Here is a 27,323-nt window from a genome sequence, read left to right on the forward strand (position 1 = left end):
GGACCCGAGCGCCAGCAGGAGATCTGTCTTCATCGTAAGTTGAGGAAGAGCGGGCTCTCCAATAGGCTCAAAAGGTGGCCACTGAAGGCCCTACCTCAAGGTCCCAAGAAGGTATGGAGCGAGGCGGATTTAGCCTTCTCGTACTCTCTTGCAGTAACAACAGCACGTTCCCGATGTAGCAGTTCCGCGGGTCTTTGCTTCGAGAAGAACACCAGGACGAGAAGAGGCGCCACTTAAAGGCGTACAGCCGCCTTGTGGCAAGGGGCCTTGCCTGAGTGATAGTCTCCACCACCGCGGGGGATAGATCAGGATCTCCTCGTCCCATCCAGGTGCCAGACATGGAGGTTCCAGAGGTCTGGTTTTGGATGCCACAACGTGCCCTTCCCTTGCGAGAAAAGGTCCTTCGTTAGGGGAATCACCAGTGGGGAGTTGTTGTTAGCAGCATTAGCTCTGAGGACCAAGTGTGGTTGGGCAAATAAGGCGCATCTAACAGCAATTGATACTCCTCGTCCCAGACCTTGCACACAGGACCTGTGCAATGAGGCCGACTGTGGGGGAGGCGTATTTCCGCTTGCCCCGCGGTCAGCTTTGCGCTAGGGCCTCCGTGTCGAGGGGGGCTTTGGTTAGGGAGGACCCCAGTGGTACAAGGTGGTGTCCAGGGAGGCGAACAGGTCCCCCGTCCAGCGACCCGACACTGCGCGCCCGTTGCACACAGCACCTGAACCCCGTAGGGAGGCTTCTGTTGAGACCTGTCCAAAGGACTTGATTGCTTCTTTTGTTCACAGGGTGAGAGCGGCTTCAAAAAAAGGACCCAGAGAGAGAGGTCTCCTTGTGAGAATGTGGGCGCTAGGCCCCCGAAGGGACCATCCCTGTCCGACTGGCCAGCGATGGAATGGAGGAAAGAGAGGGCGACAGAGTCAGCTTGACGGGAACGCGCCGAAGGTGACTCTCCAGGTCTTACTGAGTTGCCATCTGCCCAATGTGGGCAAGATGTATTAATTTAGGCTGCCTCAGAATGTTGGACCCCCGAACACCTGCGGAAGACATCATGTCCGTCGTCGTTGAGTGTGTTGCACCCATGAAAGCAGCGGGCGATGCCACGCTGAGGAAATTAGCTCTTTTGCCAATTTCATTGGCCTTTTCAAAACTAGTCAGAAGATGATCTCAAGTTCTCAAGTCAAACCCCATCTGTCGGTTCGACACAAGGTCGAGAGACAGACAGAAACAGGATGACATTTTGTCAGGATGCATGGTTAGTTAGCACACTAAAATCCCTAATAAAGATGGAGGAACGTTCTACCCTGAAAGCTTTCATTCTCTCTGCTCTTTATGTTGTTAGTGAAAGTCCAGGTTCACATGTGTACAGCTCGGTGTCTGTAAAAAGTTACCATTCCAAAGGTGAAGTACCAAACTTCAGTGAGGAAACACCGTCATCTACCAAAAGGTATTCATGTGATTTTTTAATGATACTTATAGCAGTGAGCCACACCCAGCAACTGTAATGGCCCATACTGTATATGAGCCCAGGGCCGTCCCAAGAAAGGGGTGGGGCTTAGTGCATGTTAGAGATTCGCTTAGGTGTTACTATTTCAGAACAGTTGAATTGTCCATCAGACATTTCCCACTCTTTATATATGACAGGGGGAATCAGTCATGAATATGAAAAGAGGAAAGGATGTCTGAGGTTTCACTGGGTTAGTCGGGTAGGAATCCTCTGTGTTTGGGGGATAAATGATTATAGAAATACATAATATACATACCTTTCCTTGCCATTATCGGAGAGACATCTCATGAGTGTTATAGCCCCACTGGCTTCGTTAATGCAAGGTCAGTGCCCCCAGGTTTCGTACCATTTTATTACTTGGTTAGTTGGAAGCCCATATTGCATCCTTCAGTTTAAACCACAACCAGTGGCTGCTTCTCTCAGCAGCAGTGGCAAGTTCTTGTCTTCTGATACCAACTTTCTTTAGCAGCCTTGTAGTGTAATTGGAAATAAAGCCCCTGTAGCCCACTTCCACCGGGAAGCTTATTCTGTCTTAATACCAAATCTTGTACATGATATAGGTGCTCCTAGACCAAATCATTGTTTAAATATGCAAATAAAATTACAATGCACCAAACCAGTTCTTCAGTGTAGTAGGTTATAAGGGACAGGGAAAACCAGTTTTAAGGGTGCATTAATAATGAAACCAACTTGAAACAACAGTTCCTATTATGCCTCTCTATTGCATTTGTTTTAGGGGAAAACATTCTTATCACACTCTCAGTCTTTCCTTAATGAATCTATCAGATCCTTTAGAACATCAGTTAAAGGGTGCAAAAAAAATTAAAGTTATAAAAATATAAGTAAATTAAGTTTTTTGAAGATGTTTATGGTTCTTCAGTACTTTGGGCAGGCAAAAAGTAAAAAGGCTGGCTAGAAAGTGAAATCAGTCACCAGTTCACCAGGGATTCCTGGTGCCCCCAATGACCAGACTGGGCCTGAATCCATATCCAACCAAACAAACAGCTCGGCTTCAAATAATGTACTGAGACCAGTACTGTCACAGTCCCTGTTTGTGTCTCCCTTGTCCTGTCTTGTGAACTCTCATTTTGAAAGTCTGGTTTTAATGTTGTTCTTTTGTTTCTGTGTTCACTCACATTTCCTCAATGTTCTGTTCCCCTGTTTGTTACCGTAGACTTATGGAAACAGATAGGGAGATGGGTGTAGCGAAAATGACTAATTAGTTAATTGTATTCCACTGTGCATTTATAACCATGCCTGTTCTGAGATTGGTTGCCAGTCCTTGCTTTTGTCGTGCCTTGTTAGTTGTTCCAATTTAGCCCTTAAGTATGCCGATTTAGTATAGCAAAAGTACAATCACATGGCATTTTGATTAAGTACATAAGTATATAAATGGGTTTGCAGTATACTTAGCATGAAATTAATGTAGTTCAAATACATTTTAGGATATTTATTTTTCACTAGGGTAGTACATCCCAAAAACAATATCCAATTTAACACTACAAGTCAATGTTTTCTACCATGTGCAATGTCAAAACACTTCTTCTCATTTGTTCTCATGTGTTTGTTGCCATTTGGGCCAAATACTCAATATTGAGCAAACTTGAGCATTACAGCGCTGTGTTCTTTTTGTGTTACAATACTGTAATTTATACTGTAGCTTCTGTTCCTTCTGTGGTAAATGTTTTATTCTCTTTGTTCTGTTATTAGTGAAAGCTCAGTCTCAGTTGTTTTCAGCTCTGTGTCTGCGAACAGTTACCATTCCAAAGGCGAAGTACCAAACTTCAGTGAGGAAACAACATCAGCTACCAAAAGGTATTTCATGTGGTCCTTTTTTGTTGTTGTTGCACAAGTATTGTAGACACATGTGTAAACTATACATAATATGCAGTTGCAACACAAAAAAAAGACCAATGACCTTTCTGCAAGAAGGTGTTTTTATTTCTCTCTGCTGCTAGTTACAGTATGTTATTTGTGGAATACAAGGCTCACATATATTCAGCTCTGTGTCTTTAAAGAGTCATCAGTCCAAAGGCGAAGTGCCAAACTTCAGTGAAGATACACCCTCAGCTACCACAAGGTATTTTATGTGTTTTTATTCTTGCTTACATACACTCACCTAAAGGATTATTAGGGAACACCATACTAATACTGTGTTTAACCACCTTTGGCTTCAGAACTGCCTTAATTCTATGTGGAATTGATTCAACAAGGTGCTGAAAGCATTCTTTAGAAATGTTGGCCCATATTGATAGGATAGCATCTTGCAGTTGATGGAGATTTGTGGGATGCACATCCATGGCCCGAAGCTCCCGTTCCACCACATCCCAAAGTTGCTCTATTGGGTTGAGATCTGGTGACTGTGGGGGCCATTTTAGTCCAGTGAACTCATTGTCACGTTTAAGAAACCAATTTGAAATTATTCGAGCTTTGTGACATGGTGCATTATCCTGCTGGAAGTAGCCATCAGAGGATGGGTACATGGTGGTCAATAAGAGATGGACATGGTCAGAAACAATGCTCAGGTAGGCCGTGGCATTTAAACAATGCCAAATTCGGACTCTACCATCTGAATGTCTCAACAGAAATCGAGACTCATCAGACCAGGCAACATTTTTCCAGTCTTCAACTGTCCAATTTTGGTGAGCTCGTGCAAATTGTAGCCTCTTTTTCCTATTTGTAGTGGAGATGAGTGGTACCCGGTGGGGTCTTCTGGTGTTGTAGCCCATCCGCCTCAAGGTTGTGCGTGTTGTGGCTTCACAAATGCTTTGCTTCATTCCTCGGTCGTAAAAAGTGGATATTTCAGTCAAAGTTGCTCTTCTATCAGCTTGAATCAGTCGGCCCATTCTCCTCTGACCTCTTGCCTCAACAAGGCATTTTCGCCCACAGGACTGCCGCATTCTGGATGTTTTTCCCTTTTCACACCATTCTTTGTAAACCCTAGAAATGGTTGTGCGTGAAAACCCAGTAATTGAGCAGATTGTAAAATACTCAGACTGGCCCGTCTGGCACCAACAACCATTCCACGCTCAAAATAGCTTTAATCACCTTTCTTTCCCATTCTGACATTCAGTTTGGAGTTCAGGAGATTGTCTTGACCAGGACCACACCCCTAAATGCATTGAAGCAACTGCCATGTGATTGTTTGATTAGATAATTGCATTAATGAGAAATTAAACAGGTGTTCCTAAAAATCCTTTAGGTGAGTGTATAGACTGTGATCTTGGAATATTTAGCATAACATGTAACATAAACATAAAGTTTGTGTTTTCCCTGTGAGGAACCTACGTACTGAGTCATGGTGTTGATGCTTCAGGCATGGTTTCTGTTTCTTTTTGACAAAGGCATGTGTAAAAATGAGATTATTTACTCAGACTGCCTTAAAGTGTCTAGTAATCCTGAGGAGCTTCCTTGTATAGATCAGATTTAAGTAAAGTATCCCTGTTTAACTTTTCAATTCAATTTAAATTAAGTTGTTTAGCGCTTTTCACAGTTTACGCTATTGCAAAGCAGCTTAACACAAGGGCACAATATAAAAACACATAAATCACAAAAAGAAAATAAAGATATATAAAAATGTTATTAATAATAATAATTTGGAATCATTGTTATTGTCTGGAGCTGGTGTCATCTAAAAGTCCTTGCAAGGGCCGGTGTCATTTTTCCGCATGTGTTTGTTCATCTGACGTCTTGGTGGGAAGCAAGATCCAGACTGGAGCTGGCATATCACTAGTAACCTCAGAATGACCATCCTAAGGAGAAACATAGCAAAAAAAAGAATAATTAGTGTAGCAGCTGTTCATAGCCTATTAATTACAATAATTATTATATAGAATAATTAATTATTTATGTATGCTAGGCTGAGGAGATGTGTTTTCAGTCTAGATTTAAATTGGGAAAGAGTTTTTAAGGCCGTAACAGAGAGGATGTTCCACAGTTTAGGTAGGAAAAAGCTTGACCTCCTTTGCTATCCTAGGAACTACTAACAGTACAGAGTTTTGCTATCTTAAGGAGTATGATGGATTGTAGCGTATTAGAAGTTCTGTAAATAGGCAGGAGCTAAACTGTTTAAGGCTTTATGATTGATTAGCAGCAATGTTGGGTAAGTTACTTCAAAAAAGTAATTAATTACTAATTACTAACTACACCATCAATGTTGTATTTAAAATACTTTTTTAATTACTCTGTCTGAAAAGTAGTTTAATTACTCGATATTAATTACTCATTTTAATAATTTAACATGGAATGTTAATGTTAATTATTACACAGCTCATTTGAAGGCCTGATTCTGATTAGCCAGTCAAGACATTACAAGGGTTGTTATTTTCATATACGGCTTTCCTCTCGGAAGGTCAGCATTCGATAAAAATGAGCTAATAAAATATTTCAAATTTGTTTTGTCATGTGGCAAGTAGAAGTGTACTAAGCGGAATAATGTACAAGCAGCCGGCTGTTATCGTGAAATAAGTCCCTTCAGTGTGATACAAGACCCTCCGGTTCAGGTCCTGATCAAACTGTCAGAGCTTATTTCTGCCATAACAACCAGCTGCCTGTACATTATCCCTTACTCAAAAATTGAATTGTTTAGCCTTTAAGATTTTTCGAAAAATGTGTCTTTATTACAACATACTTTAATACTTAAATGTAACCTTCTTTAGTTAACAGAAATAATATCTCTGCAAAATTTCTGAATAGAATTTATATCATTATTCAGTTATTATTCAGCATGTCTGAATGACTTAACTTAAGAAAAGTTAAACATGACATGTATAAGCTGTAAACATGAAACTTACTTTCAAAGCAATGTAGTACCATATTTCATACATAATGTATGAAGTCATGTCATGTGTTTTTACGAAATGAACTATTTTCTACTTCACTGAAACCTTTAGTTAATGAACAGAAAACCTCAGAAAAATATCAAAATAACCAAAAATATACAATTACTGCAAAATATCAAGCTTGAAATGTTTTCTTCTTTTCAAAGCAGTGAGCACCATAGTTCATGCCTACTGTATGCAGCGACATGTTTTTCAGCAAAATCTCATTTGTACTACTCAGCTGACAATGCTGCCTTGTTTTTGAAAAAATGGTTGTATCTCATTAATGTAAGACTCTCAAAACGTTTGCTTGACAGTCTGTTTCTTCTGGGAGTGAGCACAAGATTGCCCAGGCTAAAAAGCCTTTCCACTGGTGCACTTGATGGTGTGGCTGTGTTGTACCTCAGTGAAATGGCCTTAATCCTGGGAAACTGTCTAAGAACACCCAGCTCAGACCCTGCAGATTTCAAATATTCCATCACCTCTGTTTCAGCAGAATATGTATAGTCCTCCTCCTCCTCAAATGAAAAAAAGTCATCAGTGGAGTCAGCAGGCTTCTTGTGATCTTGAGCATTATACTGTTGGTCTTCAAGAGGCAACCCACGGCACTCTGTAGTAAGCATTGCCCTAACCATGTCTTTTTTGTTTTCGTCTCTGATCCAGCATAACTTAAATTTGGGCAAAGTGACTGCAGCCAGGAGAGCTTCCTTTTTGTCCATCATAGAGGAAAATCGTACCTTGATTGCCTATGAGAAAAAAAAGTACATCAGACCCTTTTTCAGACACTTAACATAAGACTTTGACATAAAATAATACAAAATAATAATATAATGATAATACAAAAATGTATTTAAGCCAGGGGTCTCAAACTCAGTTCCTGTAGAGCCACTGCTCTGCACAGTTTAGCTCCAACCCAAATTAAACACACCTGATTCAGCTAATCAAAAGCTTCAGGATTACTAGAAACTTCCAAGCAGGTGTGGTTTAGAGCTGGTTGGAGCTAAACTGTGCAGAGCTGTTGCCCTCCAGGAACTGAGTTCGAGACCCCTGATTTAAGCCAAGTGTAAACCAAGGATTGAGCAATTTGTATAAATATTAGATTACCTGAACAATGACATCAGGGAGAGATGCTGTCATCCTAAACTCATCCCACAGTGCCAGCGTCCTGGAGATTAGAATCTCCAGAGTTGGAAGAAGGGTTCCAAAATAGCAGTTCTCTTCTCCTTGCAATATGTCTAGCGCTACAGTGAGTGGCTTCAACACGATACAATATTCCTTTAGGAACAGATACTCGTGATCAGTGAAGCATTTTATTACAAACTGAGTGCAAACAGTATTTAACTCAATAACTGGAATTTCAGTGATCCTGGACAGGGCGTCGTGAAATGAATTCCATCGTGTTGAAATAGGCACTATGACTCTATGAACTCTGAAGCCACAGAAGAACGATTTGCTTTTGTCCACAGCGCAGAACACTTTGAAATTGCACTTCTGTAGAGCGCTTTTGACTCATTTGCTTGAAGCCATCTCTCGACATGAAAAATTAAGTTCAGTGTGTGTGATGCACACCTTAAGTGTGGAGGGAGAGAAAACTGTCCATCAGAATCTGTGGTGAGAGTATGCTCAACATCAGTAAATGTCACCTCTTCATCTTCTGATTCATAATCAGAATCAGATTTTTTGAACATTCTAAAATCTTTGATAAAATTGGACCCGTTGTCTGTCACGGTAGCTGTCACTTTAGAGCTAAGTCCATAAGCCGAATGGACTTGCTCGATTTCATTGCCTATAACATCATACGTGTGTCTCCATCTAACTCTTTTACAAGCTAGTGCTGCATGTCCGCGTACAAAAGTAGAAGGATCAATCCATATGCCGTCATTCCGATAAAGCTTTTATTATGGCTGGTCCAAATGTCGGAAGTCATGGAAATATATTCCAAACTCTCAAATGTCCCTTTAAGCTCCATTTCCATTTCAATGTAACACTTATCTAAATAAGACGAAAATGTCTTTCGATCAGGCAGAGCTGCTTTTTTGCCACACACAGGTATTTTTTGTAATATGCACCTAAAAGACAGAGATTCTACAGTACGCAGCGGTAGCATCTCTTCTACTACGTAGCCTGTGATAATTTTTTTAAGCTCACCTTCAGACACTTTCTGCACTGCCGATGTAAAATAAAGTTTTGCCTGCTTAGCAGGGGTTGCCGCAGTGTTATGTGATGATGAACATGGTGGATCACTTTAAAGTGTTCGTCTATGCTGCCTAGTCAGGTGCTTCAGTAGATTACTCGTGCTATTGACAGCGGCCGATAGTTTTTTCTCCCCAGGACATAGTTTACATTTTACCGCAACGTTCTTATCGGTCTGTGTCAAAAAAGTGAAGTAAATGGAATATTTCCATTTGTTAAAAAAGCCAATCGCTTCTTAATGCGTCTTTAGTCTAGATTTAAACTGACAGAGTGTGGGAAGACTGTTCCAAAGTTTGGGCGCTAGATAGGAAAAGGATCTGCCGCCTGCACTTGATTTTGAAATTCTAGGTATTACCAACTGACCGGATGCCTGAGAGCGTAGTGCACGTGATGGACTGTTATACAAGAGAAGTTCACTCAAATAATGAGGAGCTAAACCATGCAGGGCTTTATAGGCAATAAGCAAGATTTTAAAGTTAATGTGATGCTTTATAGGTTACCAGTGCAAGGTTGACAGAACCGTGCTAATGTGTTCATACTTTGCTTGTACGTGTAAGAAATCGAGCTGCCGCATTTTGGACCAGTTGACATTTTTGTAAGCCTGCAGGGCAACCACCTAATAGTGCATTACAGTAATCTAGTATTGATGTCATAAAGGCATGAATTAACTTCTCTGCATCTGATGGTGACAGCATATGACGTAGTTTAGTTTATATTTTTATGATGGAAAAACGCAATTTTACTGGTGTTGGCGACGTGGTTCACAAATGACAGAGTGCTATCGCATAAAACACCAAGATTATTTGCTGAAGACGAGAGTTTTATGGAACATCCGTCAATAGTTAAGCAGTATTCTTGGTTGTTACGTAAGGCGGTTTTCAGTCCAATAAGTAATGTTTTGTCCGAGTTTAGTAATAAGAAATTGTTACTCATCCACTTTTTTATATCGACTATGCATGTTTCATCAGGCTTTAAGGAAATATAAAGTTGCGTATCATCAGCATAACAGTGAAAGCTTACTCCGTGTCGCTTTATTATATCTCCTAGAGGTAGCATGTACAATGCACAGAGAATAGGCCCTTAGACTGAGCCCTGTGGAACATCGTACTGGACCTGCGATTTGCGTGACACCTCATTGTTCATTGCTACATATTGAAAACGGTCTGATAAATAAGATCTAAGCCATTTCAAAGCTATTCCCTTAATGCCAACATCATTTTTGAGTCTACGTAGGAGTGTGCTGTGGTCAATAGTGTTGAATGAAGCACTAAGATCTAGCAGCACCAATATGAAGATACAACCTCGTTCAGATGCCAAAAGCAGATCATTTGTAACTCTGATCAAAGCAGTCTCTGTACTGTGATGTGCTCTAAATCCAGACTGGAAATCTTCATTAATGTTATTCCTTTGGAGGAAGGAACATAATTGAGTTGAGACTACTTTAGATATGAAAGGTAGATTCGATATAGATCTGTAGTTAACTAGTTCTCCAGGGTCGAGGTTTTTTTTTTGACAAGGGGCCTTATAACAGTCACCTTATATGCTTTAGGCACATGTTCTTATGTCAGAGATGAGTTAATAATGCTAAGTAGAGGATCTATAATTTCTGGAAGCGTCTCTTTCAGTAGATTTGTAGGTATAGGGTCTATCATGCATGTAGTTGATTTAGATGATCTAATGATCCACTTCTGGTTGCAATTTTGTCTCTAATATCTTGGATTTTATTTGTTAAGTAGTTCATAAATTCATCACTACAATGCTGGTATACAGAATCAGGAGTCACTGACGATTTATTACCAGCAAAACCTAGGGTTGTGCCGGTTTTCTTCTATTAGTGATGAAAGGTAGGCGGATCTAGAACAACTGTGTCTAGCATTTTCGAGAAGGTGGCGTTAAAATTTCAATGGTAAAGTCAAGATCTTCAACGTTATTGTTACGATACAGAGACACGGAGAACAGAAGTCAAAAACACAATTAGGTTTATTAGTGAATAATCTTAAAACCTCATGGAGGATTAGGATGGTGCAAATCAGGAACCAGGGAGGACACCGGAGACAGGAGACGAGGAGGAGGATGAAGAAGACGAGGATACACACTAGAGGTTGCTCGTGACGCTTGGGAGTGGGTGGAGCCTGGAGTGTCTGTAACAGTTATTACTCATGCTAGAGATTTGAGACAAATCAGGCAGATTATCAAGAAACGCACCATTGGTAGTTGAAGATATTGTTCTACCATATTTGTAACAAGGAGTTTGATTTGCAGCCATATGCCAGTGATGCAAACATGATACCAGATAATGATCTGACATGTCTTCGCTCTGCTGAAGGATTTTAACGTCATCCACATTTATAAGACAATATTAAATCCAAAGTATGACTACGAAGGTTGTCTAACATACATGAAGTTAAGAGTGTCTTTAAAAGTCATTCCTAAAGCATCTGTATCATTATCTACATGGATGTTAAAGTCACCAACAACAAGGACTCTGTCTGCAGCCAGTACTAGTTCTGATAAGAGCCCACCAAATTCTTTAATAATATAAGCACCTGGCTTTAGCCATGTTTCTGTCAGACAGAGCATGTCTATTTTAAGATCTGTTATTATATCGTTAACAAAAAGTACTTTATTAGAGAGAGATCTAATATTTAGCAATCCGAATCGTAGTTGATTATCAATATTTTGTTCATGTTTAATTAATTAAATCACATTTGAGCGGTTCAAGCATTATTTTATGTTTACTAAGCCGGGAGAAAGGGTCTAGGGTCAATTTTCGGAACTATTCTCGAACGTACAGGTTCAAGTTGCTTAAAGAATTGGGATGTGTTCACCTCAGAGTCTTCTGTCTACTTCCCAAATCAGACCTACAAAAACCACACCGGACAGTTCATAGTGCTAAGATCATTACTGCTCCCTTTACGGAGCAAAATTCGTGTGAAAACAAACACATCTAGCGTTTTGCAAACAAATGCAACCTTCCTTGCAAAAGAAACTTAACTCTAAAACACACAGAAAGCAAATTTCCAATATATAATGCAATTCGACCCGGGGTCGGTGCTCGTATGCGAGCGCCTGGTGGCCGGGCCTTTCCCCACGGGGTCCGGCCGGGCTCAGCCCGAAGGAGCGACGTGGGGCCGCCTTCCCGTGGGCTCACCACGTGCGGGAGGGACCATAGGGGGTCGGTGCATTGTGGATCGGGCGGCAGTCGGAGGAGAGTGCCTCGACAGCCCGATCCCTGGACACGGAAGCTAGCTCTAGGGATGTGGAATGTCACCTCGCTGGCGGGGAAGGAGCCTGAGATGGTGCGGGAGGTTGAGAGGTTCCGACTAGAGATAGTCGGGATCACCTCTACGCATGGCTTGGGCTCTGGAACCACACTCCTCGAGAGAGGATGGACACTTCATCACTCTGGAGTTGCCCATGGTGAGAGGCGGCGGGCTGGTGTGGGTCTGCTTATAGCCCCCCAGCTCTCCCGCCATGTGTTGGAGTTTACCCCGGTGAACGAGAGGGTCGTTTCCCTGCGCCTACGGGTCGGGGTTAGGTCTCTCACTGTTGTTTGTGCCTACGGGCCGAACGGCAGTGCAGAGTACCCGACCTTCTTGGAGTCTCTGGGAGGGGTGCTGGAAAGTGCTCCGACTGGGGACTCGGTCGTCCTACTGGGGGACTTCAACGCCCATGTCGGCAACGACAGTGACACCTGGAGGGGCGTGATTGGGAGGAACGGCCCCCCTGATCTGAACCCGAGCGGTGTTCAGTTATTGGACTTCTGTGCTAGTCACAGTTTGTCTATAACGAACACCATGTTCAAGCATAAGGGTGTCCATCAGTGCACGTGGCACCAGGACACCCTAGGCCGCAGGTCGATGATCGACTTTGTGGTCGTTTCATCTGACCTGCGACCATATGTTTTGGACACTCGGGTTAAGAGAGGGGCGGAGCTGTCAACTGATCACCACCTGGTGGTGAGTTGGATCCGATGGCAGGAGAGGAAGCTGGACAGACTCGGCAGACCCAAACGTACTGTAAGGGTCTGCTGGGAACGCCTGGCGGAGTCTCCTGTCAGAGAGATCTTTAACTCCCACCTCCGGCAGAGCTTCAACCAGATCCCGAGGGAGGCTGGAGACATTGAGTCCGAGTGGACCATGTTTTCCGCCTCCATTGTCGAAGCGGCCACTCGGAGCTGTGGCCGTAAGGTCTCCGGTGCCTGTCGAGGCGGGAATCCCCGAACCCGGTGGTGGACACCGGAAGTAAGGGAAACCGTCAAGCTGAAGAAGGAGTCTTATCGGGCCTGGTTGGCTTGTGGGACTCCTGAGGCAGCTGACAGGTACCGGCAGGCCAAGCGGACTGCTGCCCGGGTGGTTGTGGAGGCAAAAACTCGGGCCTGGGAGGAGTTTGGTGAGGCCATGGAGAAGGACTATCGACTGGCCTCGAAGAGATTCTGGCAAACCGTCCGGCGCCTCAGGAGAGGGAAACAGTGCCCTACCAACGCTGTTTACAGTGGAGGTGGGAGGCTGTTGACCTCAACTGGGGATGTCGTCGGTCGGTGGAAGGAGTACTTCGAGGATCTCCTCAATCCCACCGTCACGTCCTCCATTGAGGAAGCAGAGGCTGAGGGCTCAGAGGTGGACTCGTCCATCACCCAAGCCGAAGTCACTGAGGTAGTCAAGAAACTCCTCAGTGGCAGGGCACCGGGGGTGGATGAGATTCGCCCTGAGTACCTCAAGTCTCTGGATGTTGTGGGGCTGTCTTGGCTGACACGCCTCTGCAGCATCGCGTGGCGGTCGGGGACAGTGCCTCTGGGATGGCAGACCGGGGTGGTGGTCCCTCTTTTTAAGAAGGGGGACCGGAGGGTGTGTTCCAACTACAGGGGGATCACACTTCTCAGCCTTCCCGGGAAAGTCTATGCCAGGGTACTGGAGAGGAGAATACGGCCGATAGTAGAACCTCGGATTCAGGAGGAACAGTGTGGTTTTCGTCCAGGCCGTGGAACACTGGACCAGCTCTACACCCTCTACAGGGTGCTGGAGGGTGCATGGGAGTTTGCTCAACCAATCCACATGTGTTTTGTGGATTTGGAGAAAGCATTCGACTGTGTCCCTCGCGGCATCCTGTGGAGGGTGCTTCGGGAGTATGGGGTCTGTGGTCCTTTGCTAAGGGCTGTCAGGTCCCTGTACGACCGAAGCAGGAGCTTGGTTCGCATTGCCGGCAGTAAGTCGGACCTGTTCCCTGTGCATGTCGGACTCCGGCAGGGCTGCCCTTTGTCACCGGTTCTGTTCGTAATTTTTATGGACAGAATTTCTAGGCGCAGCCAGGGGCCGGAGGGTGTCAGGTTTGGGGACCACACGATCTCGTCTCTGCTATTTGCGGATGATGTCGTCGTGTTGGCCCCTTCAAACCAGGACCTTCAGCATGCACTGGGACGGTTTACAGCAGAGTGTGAAGCGGCTGGAATGAAAATCAGTACCTCCAAATCCGAGGCCATGGTCCTCAGTCGGAAAAGGGTGGCTTGCCCACTTCAGGTTGGTGGAGAGTTCCTTCCTCAAGTGGAGGAGTTTAAGTATCTCGGGGTCTTGTTCACGAGTGAGGGAAGGATGGAACGGGAGATTGACAGACGGATCGGTGCAGCTTCTGCAGTAATGCGGTCGATGTACCGGTCCGTCGTGGTGAAGAAAGAGCTGAGCCGCAAGGCGAAGCTCTCAATTTACCGGTCAATCTACGTTCCTACTCTCACCTATGGTCATGAGCTTTGGGTCATGACCGAAAGGACAAGATCCCGGATACAGGCGGCTGAAATGAGCTTCCTCCGCAGGGTGGCTGGGCGATCCCTTAGAGATAGGGTGAGAAGCTCGGTCACCCGCGAGGAGCTCGGAGTAGAGCCGCTGCTCCTCCACATCGAGAGGGGTCAGCTGAGGTGGCTTGGGCATCTGTTACGGATGCCTACTGGACGCCTTCCTCGGAAGGTGTTCCGGGCCCGTCCGACCGGGAGGAGACCCCGGGGAAGACCTAGGACACGCTGGTGGGACTATGTCTCCCGGCTGGCCTGGGAACGCCTCGGTGTCCCCCCGGAAGAGCTGGAGGAAGTGTCTAGGGTGAGGGATGTCTGGGCATCTCTGCTTAGACTGCTGCCCCCGCGACCCGGTCCCGGATAAGCGGAAGAAAATGGATGGATGGATGGATGAATGCAATTCGAGAGAAAATGCAAAGGTGTAACATTATGGGATCAGAATTGTAGTAATATCCTGAATAAATAAACTATAATCCGCAAATAAATATAGAGAGTTTCACAAAAAATATTTACAAATTCATTTTATTGGAATTTATTTGTAGATCGCTTTCTTCACATTTGTGGATCGCTTTCGGTGCATTCGTGAATCGCTGCATGCGTTTGTGGATCAGTGCACGTGGCGGCTAGAGGTGGTCTAAAAACAATATTGAATTATTTAGCACCTTGAAAAATAAATTGTATAACGTATATTGTATAACACCTTATACTGAGAGCACTGCCACAGCCCTTATTATTTACTACAGTAAATTGATGCAGTTGTATGGTAAGGTTCGAAAACTTTTTTTACTAGGCCTACATCATTTACTTTTGGGGATGCTGTGTAAATTTGAGAATATATTGTGTGCACAAGATCAAAGTCAAAGAATCGATATCGTTTGTTGTGGCAAAGAGTTAGAAAATAAACTGTTTAAACACAGCAGAGATCATTCCGGAATGGGATAAACAGAGACATTTTAGACCCCTAGCCGCCATGTTTGCTCGCTGAATCTTAGTGCAGAGAAAGCCTGAAAGCTAGAACGTGCCCTATCAGTCAATGAAAGCGGAAGTTACCTGATTGGCTTGTGTAGATAGTGGGCGGAGTGGATTGTACGCACGTCTTGACATTAGAAATGTTTCAAAATCCACAAATGCACAGAGAGCCATCCACAAATGTGTAACCCGATCAAATGCACAGAAAGTGATCTAAAAATGCCATTAAAATAAATGTGCAAATATTTTTTAGTTTTAGTTTTTTGTGCATATGTGGATTAAAAAAATTATTGTGAAACTCTCTATATTTATTTGCGGATCATAGTTTATTTATTCAGAATAATGCAACAATACTGACCCCAAATAACATTGTTTAAGACTCACCTTTTTATGAGATTCTCTCATAAAGATATTCCCCACAAATGTGACCTGAGAAGTTCTGTGTGACAAGGAGCCTTTAGCCCAGTTAATCTGCCTAAGTTCCTGCAGCATGGCTGACCACTGCTATTTGATGACCTATATTTGGTTAGCCACATCCCCAGTTTCTTATTGCTTATCTTGTGGCACATGGCTTAGGCTTATCTGCCAAATAGAAGTACCCATCTGGGATCTTTCTACGGTCCTGAAACATTTATTGGAGCCATTGGAGTCAACTTAGTTAGTTTTGATCCTGGAAAGTGACTTTTGCTAGTGTACTGATGTGATATTTCCTTGGCATATGAGGCACACAGACTGCCTAAAGACTTAACTGTTAAGGCTCACTACACTATGAGTGTGGTGCTGTTTAAGGGTCCACCTTAAATGCGCCCAATCTGTTTACCCAGTTACCTGAGCACGGAAGAAGTTGCTGTTTCTCGTTGCCAAACGTCAGAAATGCCTTCATGTCTTCCTTCAAAAAATTGGAATCTTGTAACATCTCAAACGTTTTATGGTCTCGGTGGAGTGCCTGCACCTGACAAATACAGAAATAAATGTGATTTCACAAATGCCACAAACACCAGAAGCGTTATTACAGTGTCAACATGATACTGTTATGTCTCTTTCTGGTTACATGTGTAATCTGGAACATTCATAAACTGTCAAGCACCTTTGAGTGACAGTTGGTTTGTTGAATATTTTACAGTTTCCTTGACGGAGACAATAAAACATCTAAGAGCCTCTGCAATAAAATTAAAAGTGAATGATGATTTGAAACAAACCAAATGTATCATAAGAGAATGAAGGTCCATGAGCAAACATGTTTGCAATTGCCTAAATGTGACAATAATAATGCAGATACCCTTTTTTCCCTCTGTTCTTTATGTTTTTAGTGAAAGACCAGGCTCACATGTATACAGCTCTGTGGAAAGTCATCATTCTAAAGGTGAAGTACCAAACTTCAGTGCAGAAACACCATCAGCTACCAAAAGGTATTTTATATTTTTTTAATTACAATAAAAAAGGAGCCAAGGGTAATATTTAATATTTGTGTATGGTTCCTTTTTTTGTTCTAGTAGTCAAAGGCAGAAAGGAACAGTATATATTGGTGCAGAGATTTCACGATGGAGAGCTTTACAATTACAAAAGGGATTGAAGAGTGATGTAGATATGGCATCTTTTCTTTTGGACAGGTGGGTTCACAATTGTTTTGTTTTCCTATTTAATGTACTGTAGGATTTTTCACACTGTTCAGCAGTCATGTAGATATGTTTTGAGTTTTGGTCACGCATTACCTGAAGTGGGTGTATTGTACATGACACGTATTTCCTTTTACCCTAAGGCATTATACCCTTTCCATTTACCCTAATGCCAAGGAGTTTCAATTTGATGCAACGTATAAAGATGCAACGTATTAGGGTGTAGAGGTATATGTATTCGTACTGAACTGTCAAAGGCAACATTCAAAATATATTACATTAAAATCTGCAAACAGACAGAATGCTTCATTGTCACAGGAACACGCTGAACCAGCTGAAGATAATGAGGAAATTACGTTGCTTCCTTTGCCAAGTGCATTCCAAACATCTACATAATGGCAAGCAAATGCCCTGCTGACTCCAAAGTCTAAACTACAAGGGATCTGCCCTTAGAAGGGACTTAATTTTGGAATTTTACCCTCGACAGCTTGCGACGGTTCGGTATGAATACGCATACCGTTACACCCCTAAAGCGTATCCATTACCATGTTGTTTTTTATCTTAGCTTTTCTGAAAGATTTTGCGAGATTTTGCCAAAATTTTAGAGCCTCTGCCAAAGAAGACCATTGTAATAAACAATGAATTTAAGAAATTATGTACATAAATCACTATAAAAATCAATAAGATTAACATATCAATGGATAGTAAGAATAGATATACTGTAAATCAAGTTAAAAAAGGAGAAAGGGGTGGAATTAGATGCAGGCTTGGCACAATTATATTAAGTTATCTTATGAAAGTATTAGCTGTTTTGTTTCTCTTATCTAAGGTGAAGACCTTATTTCCAATTAAATAACAAATTATTTATTATACTATCGTCTTGGTTACGTATGTAACCTCCGTTCTCTGATGGAGGGAACGAGACGTTGTGTCGAGCCGACAGATGGGGTTTGACTTGAGAACCTATCATCTTCTGACTATTTTGAAAAGGCCAATGAAATTGGCGAATGAAATTTGCATGCCGGACTCCGCCCCCGGATATCCGGGTATAAAAGGGAGACGGCGTGCTGCATTCATTCACCTTTCGTGCTGAGGAGCCTGAGAGCATCTCTTGACTGCTGCAGCGGGCGGCAAGTGTTGTGGCATGAGGGACACAACGTCTCGTTCCATCCATCAGGGAACGGAGGTTACATACGTAACCGAGACGTTCCCTTTCTGTTGGTCTCTCGACGTTGTGCCGACAGATGGGGTTCCTATGGAAAACGCCACAGCACGATGCCGCGTCACAATCTTTAGCGAAGCGACGGTGACTGGCCTAGGCGTGTCAGACGCGAGCGCCAGCACAAAATTGTAACCATCCAGTGGGTTTGGCAGGGCGTCCCAGAGCTTTGGCAAAGATGAGAGGCACCTGCCCTCGGCACACACAGACGGAGGCCTTGTATCTCTAATGGCGAGAAGCCGTCCAGTACCGTAGGGCCACTGGGGAAGTGCTGTTCCCTGAAGGGGGATATGCGCTACGGAGACCACTTCCCACCGCAGGGAGGAATATAGTGGAGACACCAACATGGTCTCGCCCGCAGGGGAGAACTCATGGGAGGTAAGCACGGACTAAGGTACCGCTAGGTGGATGTCCACCTGGAGGAGGTCATGGGTCACCACGAGGGGGACCATCTCATGAGGAAAACGTCAGACGGAACCACCCTGTTGGGGGGTTACTACGTGTGGGGCACTAGGTCCGGTTAGAGCTATGTGATAACTCAGCTGATACCCGGCCATAGGAGGCAGGGCTGCTCCGCACAGTCCGCCGCCATGGAGTGCTTAGTGATGGATGAAATGCCTGTTCTTCGCCCGAGGGGAAAGAAGTGAGGCTGAATTAGCGCACTGACCCGCCCGGAAAGGGGGGGAAGGCACTTTCGCAGGTGTACACCCTACCTGCCGCTGGTCTCACGTGCACCTCAGGAACCTAATGACCAGGTCATGCTGCCCCAGGGGCTTGCCAGCAACTGGTTCGTGATGAGCGGCAATTGCAGCTACATACACTTTCAGTGTCGACGGGGAGAGTTTCCTCTCCAGCCTCTCCTGAAGGAAGGACAGCACGTACCCGATTGAGCATTTCCGTAGGTCTTCTCCGCGAGAAGAACACCAGGACGAGAAGAGGCGCCACTTAAAGGCGTAAAGCCGCCTCGTGGCCGGGGCCCTTGCCTGTGTAATAGTCTCTACCACCGCAGGGGGCAGACCACTCAGGGTCTCCTCGTCCCATCCAGAAGCCAGACATGGAGGTCCCAGAGATCTGGTCTTGGATGCCACAACGTGACCTTCCCCTGCAAAGTCAGAGGAATCGGCCAGGGGGGAGTTGTCGTCAAGAGCATTAGCATTAGGTTGGGCCAGTAAGGCGCAACTACTCAGACTTGATGCTCCTCTTCCCTGACCTTGCACAGGACCTGTGCAATGAGGCTCACTGGGGGGAAGGCGTACTTCCGCTTGTCCCGCGGCCAGCTGTGCGCTAGGGTATCCGTGCCGAGGGGGCCCTCGGTCAGGGAGTACCAAAGCGGGCAATGGGTGGTGTCCAGGGAGGCAACAGGTACACCTGCGCCTGCCCGAACTGCACCCAAATGAGCTGAACTGCGCGGGGGTGGAGTCGCCACTCTCTCCGAGGCGTCGACTGACAAGAGAGAGCATCGGCTGTCTGGTTCAGGTCGCCCGGGATGTGTATGGCACGCAGGGACTTCGTCACCTGTTGACTCCACAGGAGGAGGCATCGGGTGAGTTGCATTAACTGCCGTGAGCGAACGCCACCCTGGCGGTCGCTACGGCAGTAGTACTATCCGACCTGCCAGCACCTACTGCTAGCAAGTAGAACAGCTAACAACTCTTGGCAATTGAATGCCAGCGCAGGCGGGGGCCCGTCCACAGACCCGATACTGCGTCTGCAGACACCATGACTCGCCTCGAGACCTGCCCGAGAGAGACTCCGGCCCGTAAAAATAAAGGTCATTGAAGACCAGGGGGTTAGGATGCGACGGCAGAGAGGCGTGATGACGATACTCCTTTTGCCTGTGTGCCACGCTCTCCAGGGAACTTGTCTCTGTAGCCAGTGCTGGAGCGGTCTCATGTGCATCAACCCGAGGGGGATCACCCCCGCCGAGGATGCCATGTGCCCCAGGAGCCTCTGAAAAAATTTCAGGGGACCGCTGGTTGCTGTCTGAGAAGGCTCAAACAGTTCAGCACTGACTGTGCGCGCTCTAGGGTGAGTCGTGCCGTCATGGAGACAGAGTCGAGTTCCATACCGAGTAAAAAGGGAGCTCTGCGCCGGGGAGAGCTGGCTCTTCTCTCGGTTGACCCGTAATTCCAATCGGTCGAGGTGCCGGAGCACCAAGTCCCTGTGTGTACACAACAGATGTCGCGAGATGCCAAGATAAGCCAGTCGTCGAGAAATTTGAGTACTCGCACACCGCTCTCCCTGAGACGGACCGCATTCTGTAGCCACCGTGACGGCTTGGAAAGTGCTACCTAAGCACCCAAAGACCGGAACAGGGGGACTAGAGGTATGATCTGCTTCATCGCCCCCGCTATGGGGTGGTTCGACAGCCAGCAGTGCCCCCCCCCGCCGGGGGAGACCCCCACGAGAAGGGACCAGCTACGCTGTTTCCTGCCTAGCGATGGCGCAGCTCAACGCACCATCGAGGTGAGAGTGCTGATGGCTGGCTAGATTTATACTCTGCACTGCGCGTCACCGTGACGCAATGTCGAGTCGCCGAACACCGTCCGCAGAGGGTGAGAGCGGCTGTGAGAAAGACCCAGGGGGAACGAAAGCTCTTGTGAACATGTGGGCACCAGGCCCCCGAAGGGGCCCAGCAGATGTTGGGATGGGGCAGGAACCTTCCCAGTCCGACCCGGCAGCGATAGAATGGCTGGGGTCAGGCCCAAGCTTGTTCTCCTTGGGTTCACCTCATCACAATGAGTGTGTTGCACCCGTGAGAACAGCGAGACATGCTGTGCTGTAGAAATTTGCTCTTTTAGAGAGAAAAACACCTCCGGAACTGATGAGACGCCAGGGGAAGTCACTGATGAGGGACAGTCCGCTGCACCACGTCGAGAAATCAGCTCTTTTAGAAGGATTGTCATCAGATGCGAAGGCTCACGCCGTCTCCCTTTTATGCCCGGATATCCGGGGGCGGAGTCCGGCATGCAAATTTAATTCGCCAATTTCATTGGCCTTTTCAAAATAGTCAGAAGATGATAGGTTCTCAAGTCAAACCCCATCTGTCGGCTCGACACAACGTCGAGAGACTGAAAGAAAGGGAAAGACGGTTTCACCATCAACAACGTAATGTGCAAGTGTGCTTTTTTGACCCAAATTTACATGTTGGTAGATTATTTCTGATAACATGCAAAATAAATAACCTTAGTATAACATAAGTTCCCTTTCTGTCGGTCTCTTGACGTTGTGTCGACCCGCCAGAATGTGGTTGGATCTTGAGAACCTATCAACTCGATGGTACTTTTTAAAAGGCCAATGAAGTTGGCAAATGGCATGGCATGCCAGTCTCCGCCCGTACATACGGGTATAAATGGAAGATGGCGTGCCAATTCATTCACCTTTTGTTCTTCGGAACCTGCGAAGCATCATCTCTACAGGTATGCCAAGCATTTTATCTCTCCGATTTATGCACTTCTGGCTGGACTTCCTGCTTGCACAATCAAACCTCTCCAGATGATCCAGAATGCGGCGGCAAGAGTGGTCTTCAATGAACCGAAGAGAGCGCATGTAACTCCGCTCTTCATCAGGTTACACTGGCTCCCTGTTGCCCCCCGCATAAAGTTCAAAGCTATGCTCCTGGCCTACAAGACCAACACCGGGTCTGCACCATCGTATCTCCACTCGCTAATGCAGATCTATGTTCCTGCCAGATCACCGCGGTCTGCAAAGGAACAACGACTAGTGGTACCATCCCAAAAAGGAAAAAAGTCACTCTCCCGTACCTTCTCTGGATCTGTTCCACATTGATGGAATGATCTACCCGCTGCTACAAGATCAGCAGACTCGGTTGCCATATTTAAAAAACGCATCTCTTCCGTCAACACGTCGCTGATTAATTTAACCAAAAATGTTTCCCTTTCTTTCTTCTTATTCAAAAAAATAATAATTTACTAACCTCACTATTCTTGGCTTTGTATACTGTGCTAGGCTTTAATGGACTAGTTTTGATGCACAAACATTTTGTTGCCTATGTTGTTATAATTGCTTCCAATGTTTCCTCATCTGTAAGTCGCTTTGGATAAAAGCGTCTGCTAAATGACTAAATGTAAATGTATCCTAATGGACCATATGATGCAGAACAGTGGACTTGTTCTCCCGTGTGCGACTTCCCCTGGGCGTTTCGATGGAAGACATAGGTTTAAAAAAAAAAAAAAAAGAAAATTTCCTACAGTGTCTGGGTGACACTGACATGTCTCACCGCTGTAACCTTGGATGCGATCGACCTGTCCTCGAGCCTGATGGGCACAATACCTGCATCACATGTCTGGGGCTCCAGCATGCTGAAGTAGCGTTCGTGGATAAGGCATGCCTGCACTACGAGCAGATGTCGGTTAAGGTATTGTGTTCACAGTTGGCTATGTTCTTTCTGGAAGCAGCCACAACATTGCCTGCTTCCCGCTCCGCGCCGGCTGGTGTTGTGGGGACTCCATGAACGTTAATCCAAGGGCCAAAGCCGCGGACCGTCCTTACCATTATACCCGGTGGTGGACAGACCCATAACGGTTCCCTTTCTGTCGGTTTCTCGACGTTGTGTTGAGACTGACAGAATGGGGTTTGACTTGAGAACCTATCATCTCAGATTTTACTTTGAAAAGGCAGATGAACTTGGCGAATGGGACGGCACCTTTTTGTTCTTCGGAACCTGCTAGGCTTATGCTGAGCAATCTTCGATTCTTCCTACTGGACCTGGAACTCGTCCTGGCGTTTGCAATTCCCCAGTGCGTTTCAGTAGCTGGTCAGAGGTGGCTTCAAAGAAAATATTTCTAAAAGAGCAAATTTCTCTTGCAGCATTCACATATCGCCAGGCATGTCTCGCCGCTGTAGTCTTGGGTGCGAACTTACCATCCTCGAGCTAGACAGGCACGATACCTATGTCACATGACTGGATCTCTGGCATGGTAAAGTAGCGTTTGTGGTAACAGTATTGCAGTCATGGCACGACACTGTTTGCTTCCTGCCCGACAGTGTTTAAAAAGCCGGCTGCGGCAGCGAGCGGCGGTGGTGATATGTCATGTCATGTCATGTCAGCTTTATTTATATAGCGCTTTTTACAATTTTCATTGATACAAAGCAGCTGTACAAGAAAACATTGACTATAAGCAAAACATATAAGGTTATGGAAGTCAAAACACGGGTCAAATATCAGATAGACTATAAATTCCTATATTCACATTTAAAAAAATATTCCTTTTTTAGTGTTTGCCAAATTTATTATTGATGTTTGTGTTTCGAAGTGCATAACCCGAGGTCCTGCCTCTGAAAAAGAATTCAACACAAACAGCTTGACCAGTTACTGAACCAATATTTTGGTCTGTCTTTATTAGACTTATGTTTATAATAAAAATATAAGAAGATGTACTATTTTGGGTTGGGTGGACTTAAATCCACTGTCACAAATTTGCTTCTGGTCCACTTATTTCAACTGATTTTTCTTTGTTGTAATCACTAAGAAAGTGTAGTTGAGATAAACTAAATCAAAAGTTGACTAAACAAAAAAGCTAGGGGAAAATGTGGTGTGGACTTATTTTTTTAGTGAACACTAACTAATGAAATAACATTAAGTGATTTAGTAACCAAACACTATCTGGGGCCATTGGAAATCTATTTCCATGTGTAGTAGGTAAACAATATGGGAGTACCGGTGGGGGTAACTCCTTCGCAGCATTACCGTGGACTGCTCTGGCCCTGTAACTCTCACCGAACCTGTCTCCTATGGGTGTCGCCCCATAGCCGATCCATGCCACTGGCTCAGAGTGCCTCTCTGGCAGACATCTGCAGAGCTGCGGGTTGGGCTGCATCAAGCCTTTTTCGCACAGGCGTCGAACCTGTGTCAGACCGGGTCTTGAGTGAGACCGATGGCGGCTGGGCGTAAGCCTGCAAAGCGCCCTCTTACAGTTTGTGAGTTTCCCTCACGAGGTGAACCCTTGTACCTGGGCTAGTGCTTACATATGTAACCGAGATGTTTCTGTTGCCGCATTGGATGGCGACTTCATGGGACCCCTGGAGCTCTCGGCTTCGGTCAGATCAGCCCAGGATGAGTCTGACGTGGTGAGCCATGCCAAGACCTGGAACGCCTCCTTCTCACAGACCAAGGCACCCTTCCAAAGCATGTAAGTTCTTCGACACTCGTCTGTGACTCAAGCTCCCTCTGCTCTTCAAGCTAAGGCATTGTAGAAGCTGAACGACAGAAGACACGATATAGCAGCACGCCACCACTAGGTGACAGCGCACTTGATCGGACAATGTCCACTCCGGTGGTCCAAGAGAGACACCTATGGCTGAACCTTGTGCAGATGAGTGACACCGAGATCACATTCTCAATGAGCCCGTCGAGCAGGGTGGGCTGTTTGGTGAAGCTGTTGGTGAACTCCATCGCAGTTTTCGACAACGAAAAAGCACAAGGTCTGCTTCCCAGCAGCCCCTGCCCTCCAGTCCCTCTGTGGCTCCTGCGCCCCCTTCTCATGCACCCCCCCCCCTCCCCCCGTGGTAGGAGACACGGAGGAGAGCATCGACTCCCCATCGGGCAGCCTCATGAAATGCAAAGAATGGACGTGTGTCCTTGCTAAATTGGACTTAAACGCAGTATCAAACAAGTGCAATCCTAGTTAATTAAAAATGTTGTTTTAATGTCGCAAAATCCAAATGAAGAGGGCAAACCTAAGTAAATTGCGTTGTGTAATTCATTTAAATGCTCTCCTCCCATAAAGTTTGCGTCTTAAGAGGAAATTCAAAATGCAAATGCAATTAGGTCAGTCACAAAAGCAGTTGTGTCTCTGCATTTCTATTATGTAACTTTTGTTGCAACATTTTGTATGGATAAGAAAATGTATATAGTCAGGACCCACATCTTAACGGAGCAGGTGCCCATGCACCACACTGCAATAGCTAATGTACTTTTTTCTGTTTTCCCAAAATATTTTGAATAATTATAATATTTTATAATATCACATTATTGTGCGAACAGGGTTCCGTCTGGGACATCAGACACATCACACCAAAATATGCAAAAGAGTCGCAAGCATTTCAGAGACTACCACTTCCAGATCTTCCAGGTAGGACAAACATTTCTTAATTGTTTAATTTAATTTCACTACAAATACATTTTTATGTTAAAGTTTTTATGAAACTATTTACATTTATGCATTTGGCAGACGCTTTTATCCAAACATTGGACTGCATTGCATTACATTGCATTATCCTATACATGTTACATAAGTATCTGCAATCCCCTGGGATCCAACCCACAACCTTATGTTGTTAACGCAATGCTCTTTTCACTGAGATACAGGAAAGCTGCCATTAAAATTTGTTTTTAGCTCATGATATAGTTACAATGGAAAACAGTATTTTAAGGGTAAAGCTAGATTTATTCAACAAAAACATTGAAATACTGTAATGTCTCAAAGATACCAAAAAAGTTTTAAAACCAAAAAATGTTACAAAATGCTCATTGAGTCAGCAGTCAGATAAAAACCGGAAAAAGAAGAAAAGTTGAACTGCTAGAAATATTTCTCGCTGCGTTTGTTAGTTTTATCACTTAAAACTCATCTGAAAGCATAAAAAAAAGCATATGTAAAAGTTTTTTTAATAATATTATTTAATAATAATTTCTTCATGCCTTAAAATGATTTAAATGTAACTCTACACCCTTGCTTCATTAAGTATACACGGATTCATGAATATGCTAATTGAATTGTGTGAGCTCGGATCGTTGATTACAGATGGATAGATGTCTCATTCGACGTGTGAACATTGCATGCTCGTGTTGCAGAAGCAGAGCTGATACAGCAGCGATCCTTGACATCAAATCTGATTATCCTACCAAATTTTAGATTTATGCTAATAACGTTGCAGCCCTGTGTGATAAAACCTTGGTTTAAATAACTATATGTCATTTTTAGGTTTGCCATTTTTGGCAACTTTTTCGAAATCTTGTCCCTGACCGCTCATCTAAATCGCACAAAACATTGGCATGCATTATTCTCAGACCCTCGTGACAAAAGCGTTACAAAGGAGTATTAAAGCGTTAAAAGTGTTTTGCAGATAACATGTTTTATGTTTGTCGGTTGTCGCCTTGGGTACAAAAAAGTTTACAAATCTTTATCTATGTGAACAACAGAACATTCTGACCCAACAAGGAAAGGTTCAGCCATTTATGATGAAAGGTGGCCGATCAGTAAACTGCCAAAATAATGGCTGTTTTTTCTTGTTTTGTTCACTAGAGTAGAAAACAACATGATTTGAAACTGTTTAAGTCTGTTTTTGAGTTTAAATGCATATAAAAAATTTTAAACCGGTTACATCATTAGTATTCAATGTATGCACGATGTAGACAGTATACATGTTTTCAAATGTGTTTCTGCTAAGTAAGTGTCATTAAACTGTTAGTGATCAGTGATTCAGCTCAGGGTATTGGCTGTAGTTCTACAGGCAAACACTCCTAAAGAGTTTTTACATAACATCTCACACATTCAAAATAAAGACTAATTTAAATAATAGTCCAATAGTACTTTGAGATTGAACAATGTAGTAGGAATTGTTTTTCAGTAAAGATTTGAAGCTGAAATCTGTGGGTTTAGCATTAACCACAAACAAAAACATTGATAGAGGACAGCTGAGCAATAACCAGGCTATAAACATGACATTTCAACAGCTTTATGAGCATTTACTGTTGCTTTAATTAAAGTATAATTGGTACTGTATATTGTACAACTCAACCAAATGTTTCATTAATGGATTTACATTTTGTTGTTTTACTCATTTTGTTTCGCTTTGTTTAGGATCTTTATAAAAACATCAACACATTTTTGAAGTACGAGCTGGACAGATTTAAGAAAATATTAAAAAAAGAAAACACAAAATACTTTGTGAAGGACTTTGAGGAAGCTAGATGCACTATCAGAGAAGCAGCTCTGGATATCACACTCTACTTCCTAAGACGTATGAAACAAGATGAACTAGCTGGGACTTTAGAAGGTATTTGAAGGCATTTGAAGAGTTTGGTTTGAAAATGAGATAACTGAGATCTGCAGTTGGTTTGTGTCGATTTAAGCCATAATAAAAAAATAAAGCTGACTAACGCAATGAAAACATGATAACATAATAAAAAATATATTTTTCAAAACGTTTAAAAACGGAGTTATCTCGTTTTGGAACCAAACTCTTCATTCCACAGTTT

General features: G+C 44.2%; 1 protein-coding gene across 11 annotated transcripts in view; it reads left to right on the forward strand.

Annotated features, from left to right (window-relative positions):
- LOC306889134 (uncharacterized protein) overlaps positions 1-27,323 on the forward strand; it is a 67,772-nt gene that overhangs the window by 18,677 nt on the left and 21,772 nt on the right. For 5 of the 11 annotated variants that reach the window (XR_013786171.1, XM_079447844.1, XM_079447848.1 and 2 more), the window contains 7 exons: positions 1,340-1,444; positions 3,215-3,319; positions 3,507-3,584; positions 16,579-16,677; positions 16,762-16,878; positions 25,110-25,197; positions 26,926-27,121. Coding sequence is in view for 10 of the 11 variants with exons in the window: in XM_079447844.1 (XP_079303970.1) it covers positions 1,340-1,444; positions 3,215-3,319; positions 3,507-3,584; positions 16,579-16,677; positions 16,762-16,878; positions 25,110-25,197; positions 26,926-27,121 (788 nt within the window). In the remaining variant the exon portion in view is untranslated. The remainder of the gene's footprint in view (positions 1-1,339; positions 1,445-3,214; positions 3,320-3,506; positions 3,585-16,578; positions 16,678-16,761; positions 16,879-25,109; positions 25,198-26,925; positions 27,122-27,323) is intronic. The other 6 variants (XM_079447846.1, XM_079447849.1, XM_079447847.1 and 3 more) reach the window with 4 other exon arrangements.

This window comes from Barbatula barbatula, assembly GCF_947034865.1.
Source record: "Barbatula barbatula genome assembly, chromosome: 24".
NCBI lineage: Eukaryota > Metazoa > Chordata > Actinopteri > Cypriniformes > Nemacheilidae > Barbatula > Barbatula barbatula.